At 53.5% G+C, this 6,000-nt stretch overlaps 1 protein-coding gene across 1 annotated transcript in view; it reads left to right on the top strand.

Moving 5' to 3' along the window:
• The first annotated feature begins 4,639 nt into the window (after positions 1 to 4,639).
• Positions 4,640 to 6,000, top strand: part of LOC144768868 (active breakpoint cluster region-related protein-like) — a 276,177-nt gene continuing 274,816 nt past the window's right edge. The window contains exon 1 of the mRNA XM_078652876.1: positions 4,640 to 4,947. Within this exon, the coding sequence (XP_078509002.1) occupies positions 4,896 to 4,947 (52 nt within the window). The 5' untranslated portion in view covers positions 4,640 to 4,895. The remainder of the gene's footprint in view (positions 4,948 to 6,000) is intronic.

Genomic DNA, 6,000 nt, shown 5'->3' with positions numbered 1-6,000 from the left:
TTGTTTGTTGACGGTCTTCTCGATGACTTTGGCAGGAAAAGGGAGGAGCGAGATGGGGTGAAAGTTCTTGAGGTCCGTGGGGTCCGCGGTGGGTTTCTTCAGGAGGGCGCTGAGCTTGGCATGTTTCCAGCTCTCCGGGAAGGTGGCGGATGCGAAGGAGTTGTTAATGATGTCCCGGAGTTGGGGTGCGATGATGGAGTCGGCTTTGTTGAAGATGTGGTGTGGGCAGGGGTCGGTTGGGGAGCCGGAGTGGATGGTGTTCATTGTGCGGGTGGTGTCTTCGGTGCTGACCGGGGTCCAGGTGCAGAGGGTGGTGATGGGGGGCGCTGGTTCGGTGGTTGGGTGCGTGGTCTTTGCACCGAAGCTGTTGTGTATGTCGGCGATCTTGCGGTGAAAGAACGAGGCGAGTGAGTCGCAGAGGTCTTGCGAGGGTGTGATGTCGTTGTTGCAGGCGCTGGGGTTGGAGAGCTCTTTAACAATGCTGAAGAGTTCCTTGCTGTTGTGGGTGTTGTTGTCCAGACGTTCTTTGGATGTTGTCCCTTTGGTGGTGTGGATCAGCTGGTGGTGTTTGCGGGTGGCGTTCTTGAGGGCTGTCATGTTTTCTGTTGTCTGGTCGTGGCGCCAGGCTTTCTCGAGGGTGCGTCAGGTTTTCTTGGAGTTTTTGAGTTGTTGGTGAATCACGAGGCTTTCTTGCTGCCGGGTCTGCTGTAAGGGTTCTTCAGTGGCGCGAGGTCATCGGCGCAGTTGGTGAGGGCACTGTGTGAGGTTGCGGGCTGCTTCGTTGGGGTCCCTCGCGTTGGTGGGAGGGTTCTGGCTGAGGGTGGTGGTGAGTTGGTCGGCGGTGATCTTGCTCCAGCTTCTGCGGGGAACTTGTTGCGGGTGGTGGTGGGTCGTGGTTCTCCTGAAGTTGAAGTGGACGCAGCTGTGATCTGTCCAGTGTAGTCCGGTGGAGTGGCTGAAGGCGATGTGCTTGCTGGAGGAGAAGATGGGGTCTAGCGTGTGGCCGGCGTAGTGGGTGGCGGTGTTCACCAGTTGCTTGACTCCGAGGTTGGTGAGGTTGTCCAGCAGGGCGGTGGTGTTGCTGTCATTGTTGTTCTCCAGGTGGAAGTTGAGGTCCCCTAGGAGGATGTAATCTGAGGAGGTTAGGGCGTGTTGGCTGACGAAGTCTGCGATGGCTTCGCTGAATTGTGTGCGTGGTCCCGGGGGTCTGTAGATGAGAGTGCCTCTGAGGGTGGTCTTGGGGTCGGTGTGTATCTGGAAGTGAAGGTGCTCGGCGGCGGTGAGAGTGTCGTCGGAGTTGGTCGTGATTCGGATGGTGTTTCTGTGGACGATGGCGATGCCTCCTCCTGTTTGGTTGATGCGGTCCCTCCGGTTGATCTTGTAGCCATCCGGGATGGCTATGGCGATGTCAGGGGCTGAGGAGGCGTTCATCCAGGTTTCTGTGAGGAAGCTGACGTCTGGTGATGTTGTGTCGAGTAGGTTCCAGAGTTCGACGGCGTGTCTGTGGACGGAGCGGGTGTTGAGCAGGATGCACTTGAGGTGAGTGTTGTTGGTGCCTGGCTTGGCGGGAGCGGTGCAGGTTCGGAGGCAGGTGAATTTGCAGGCTTGGCAGGTGAAGGGTCCGTGGGTGCGTTTAGGGATGGCGTGGTAGCAGACAGGGTTCCGGCCGGCGTTGAGTGCGTGGAGGGTGGCGGCGTCATAAGTCCGTCGTGTGGGCTGGCATCGTCGGGGGCCAGGGTTCCTGGCGCTGGGCGCGGTCCAGGCGTGGATGGGCAAATACGGGCTTGCCTTCGGCGCGCCTTCGGCGCGCCAGCGGCGCACCCGCAGCACGCGGCCTCCATAAGAGGCAAAGTGGGAGGGAGGAGCAGCTGAGAGGCGGGAGCGGGGTGGCCAATGGGCAGTGGCAGGGGGTACAGAAGGGTAAAGGGGCGGGGCTGCGGGGAGCAGCGGCGGGGAGCGGGGAGGGCACAGAAGGCAGGGACGCCTGAAAGAAGCAAAAACAGAACGAAGTACGCAATAAAGTAAAATTATAACACAATTAACAGAGGCAGCAAGAAATAAAAATACAATTCACAAAGCAAGCGAGAACAGGGATACCAGGGGCGGACCGGCGGCACCAGGGGCAGTGACTCGGGTGGTCAGGAGGAGCTGTGCGGCGTGGGGGGTGGCCTGGGGTCAGGTCACACTCACCTGCGCCGCGCGGCCTCCATAAGAGGCCAAGTGGGAGGGAGGAGTAGCTGGGAGGCGGGAGCGGGGTGGCCAATGGGCAGTGGCAGGGGGTACAGAAGGTAAAAGGGGGCGAGGCCGCGGGGGAGCAGCGGAGGGAAGCAGGGAGCGGGGAGGGCACAGAGGTCAGGAACGCCTGAAAGAAGCAAAAACAGAACGAAGTACGCAATAAAGTACAATTATAACACAATTAACAGAGGCATCAAGAAATAAAAATACAATTCACAAAGCAAGAGAGAACACGGATACCAGAGGCGGACCGGCGGTGCCGGGGCAGTGACTCGGGCGGTCAGGAGGAGCTGTGCGGCGTGGGGGTTGGCCTGGGGTTAGGTCACACTCACCTGCGCCGCGTGGCCTCCAAAAGAAGCCAAGTGGGAGGGAGGAGCGGCTGGGAAGCGGGAGCGGGTGGCCAATGGGCAGTGGCAGGGGGTACAGAAGGAAAAAGGGGGCGGGCCACGGGGGACCAGCGGCGGGGAGCGGGGAGGGCACAGAGGGCAGGGGCGCCTGAAAGAAGCAAAAACAGAACGAAGTACGCAATAAAGTACAATTATAACACAATTAACAGAGGCAGCAAGAAATAAAGATACAATTCACAAAGCAAGCGAGAACACGGATACCAGGGGCGGACCGGCGGCGCCGGGGGCAGTGACTCGGGCGGTCAGGAGGAGTCGTGCGGCGTGGGGGGTGGGGTGGTCTGGGGTCAGGTCACACTCACCTGCGCCGCGCGACCTCCATAAGAGGCCAAGTGGGAGGGAGGAGCAGCTGGGAGGCGGGAGCGGGGTGGCCAATGGGCAGTGGCAGGGGGTACAGAAGGGAAAAGGGGGCGGGCCGCGTGGGGGAGCAGCGGTGGGAAGCGGGGAGCGGGGAGGGCACAGAGGGCAGGGGCGCCTAAAAGAAGCAAAAACAGAACGAAGTACGCAATAAAGTACAATTATAACACAATTAACAGAGGCAGCAAGAAATAAAGATACAATTCACAAAGCAAGCGAGAACACGGATACCAGGGGCGGACCGGCGGCGCCGGGGGCAGTGATTCGGGCGGTCAGGAGGAGCCGTGCGGCGTGGGGGTGGCCTGGGGTACAAAACAATGCATAGCAGTGCAATGCAAAACCACTGGCATCCCCCCAAAGTAAGAGAACCGAGTGCAGAAAGTTTCTGGGAATAAATGAGAACTCAGATACCTGTCCTATTATGATAACAGTGCCATAAACTGGTGTGTTTTGTTGTTCATCGATGTAACTGCCAGTCTTCTCCTAATAGAAAATAAATAATTTTAACAGAAGGGTTGACAGAGCATAGAGTTTATTGTGACATGTAACTGGGTCAAAATGTATTTGGATTGCCCAAGTACTACAAGATCCTAGAAGGAGTGTGTTAATTCCCATGTTTTTCTGTGAAGTTTCACCAAAATGTTATGCTATGTTAGTTTAATTCAGAGGTCTTGGCCCCCCTCCAAAACTTTATGGCAAGGATTTAGGGAGCTGGAGGGGAGGGATGATCACAGTGGCGGCTGGCGGGGATCATGAAAACATTTATGTGATGCTTTTTTGTAGCTATAAACCACACTAAATGTGAGAGTTATAAAAAATGCAACAGCATCAAATACGAACAGAATTTACCAAAAATACTACTGTCCATAATTGGGGTGCTGTGGTCTCCAATGCACCCCACTTGCTGCACTAATGATGGATGTAGTCCTGAGTACCAGGCTATCTCCTCATCTTTCACTCCTTCAGTCTGACCATCACTTCAATCTCAAAACAATTCCAGTCTCTTTCAGAAAGAGAATGAGTTACTGCATGCTGCTGCGTCCTCTTCTTTGCGCCAAGGGTGTCATCTGCCCTAAAGCTAGCAAGGAAAAGGAGCCCCAATGCCCACTTTTTATTGTAAACCATTCAGTATTGTGAAGCAGTAGGTCCCAGGGTAAAAGTGTCACTGCGACTATTTCACTAATAATAGGTACTGCCTTGCTGCCGCCTCTGACATTTGTTAACAACATGGGCTCCCATCTCACATCATCTCTCTCCCTTCCATCTCTCATCATCCTGCTCCCCCCATCTCTGAGCATCCCTCTCATCTCACTGATACCCCCAAACAAGTTGTCTCCTCTACAGTTTTCCCCTCCCTTGTGCAATTGCTCCAAGGCTCAAAGAAATACTGACACAGCTGCATTAAAAGTATGAAGAACATTTGCTTTAAGAGGTTTTGGAGAACTCCCGCCTCCAGACAGTTCATGCTTCAGAGGCTCTCACCGAGGCAGGGCAAGGAGTGGGGGCCCTGGGGGTAGGGTGGGGGCCCTGGGGGTAGGGTGGAGTGGGGGCCCTGGTCACCCGTCGCCTCTGCAGAGTTGGCGCGAGGCTGAGTTTCGCTTCGGGTCTTTCTCTCGGGTGATAGACAGATATGGCGAGAGGAAGGAACTGTGGCGGAGGCTGCGGCGAGCGGGCGGGCAGAGCTGGGAACCAGGCCTGACGCATCCGTTGACTTGCATCACACCCGAGACGGCAGGGACCGGCGCCCCGAGCTGCGCGGCTGGGACCTTGGCTGGGGCACCCTGCGCTCGAGACCCCAATGGTGTAGCGCCTCGCGGGAGCTCGAGGAGCTGAACCCGCCCTCTCACTGCCTCCTCGCACAGTGAAGTCCAGCGGCGGAGGGCTCCTTGAACTGACGCGATGGACCTCTTCTTCGAGGCGGTGGAGTATCTCCAGGAGAACCGAGCTGGAGGTAAGGCCGCGGCGGGGCACTCACCTGTCCGAGGGGGGCCCCAGTCAAGACAGACTCCTTATGACGAATACACCCACGCAGCTCCCTCAAATGTAGCTGATGCTTAGTTTTCCACAGCTCTAAACGCATCCTCAGGTATAATGAGTATTTGTGAAACTGCACAGTTGTCATGTTGCTGAGCTAGAGTTAGGAAGCTGTAGGCGACCTAGCAGAGTAAGAAAAAGAGAGGAGTCTATTGGGGCTACTGTGAACCTCTATTCAGCTATATATATTTTGTTTACACATCTCTAGTACACGTTCAATCACAGAAAACACATACACATCACAGAAAACACATACACGTTCCTGTATGAACCCAAAAGAAACAACCATAATACACAAAAGGATAAGGAACTCAGAAATCCATACAATAAAACTCCTTTTTGGGATATGGTTACATCCAAGGAACCTCCCTATGTCCAATAGAATTATGAAGTAATGGACTGATGAATTGCTATTGAGTGATTCCTTTTGGAGTAACTGTGTTGTGATGTTTTGATTGTTTACAGTTCATTTGTCTCTCAATTTTTTTTTAATCTGTTGATCATCATTTTGATGTATTGTATAATCATGTTTTATCCTAAAAAGACTTTTTAATTGAAATATAATACACTAATTAACAAATGTTTTATTGTATGGATTTTTGAGTTCCTTATCTTTGTGTGTATCTTGGTTGTTTCTTTCGGGTTCATACAGGAATGTGTATGTGTTTTCTGTGATTGTTTGAACGTGTACTATAGATGTGTAAACAAAATATATATAGCTGAATAGAGATTCACAGTAGCCCCAAGAGACTCTTCTCTTTTTCTTACCTATGGTACCCTGTCTCTTGGCAAATGGGATCACTCCCTTTCCCTTATTTTTTGGCGACGTAGTAGAGCCATGGGGTTGCTATGTTCACAAATAATTGTTAAATACGTTATAAAGGTGAAAATGGACTTACATTTAATTGAGAACAACCAGGCGTAGAGCGCATACCGCAACAACGGAATCCTTGAATGAAAGGATTTAAGG

Source organism: Lissotriton helveticus, chromosome 7, assembly GCF_964261635.1.
Source record: "Lissotriton helveticus chromosome 7, aLisHel1.1, whole genome shotgun sequence".
Classification (NCBI taxonomy): Eukaryota; Metazoa; Chordata; class Amphibia; order Caudata; family Salamandridae; genus Lissotriton; species Lissotriton helveticus.
Note: the sequence above shows the minus strand (reverse complement) of the source record. Positions and strands in the feature narration are given on the sequence as shown.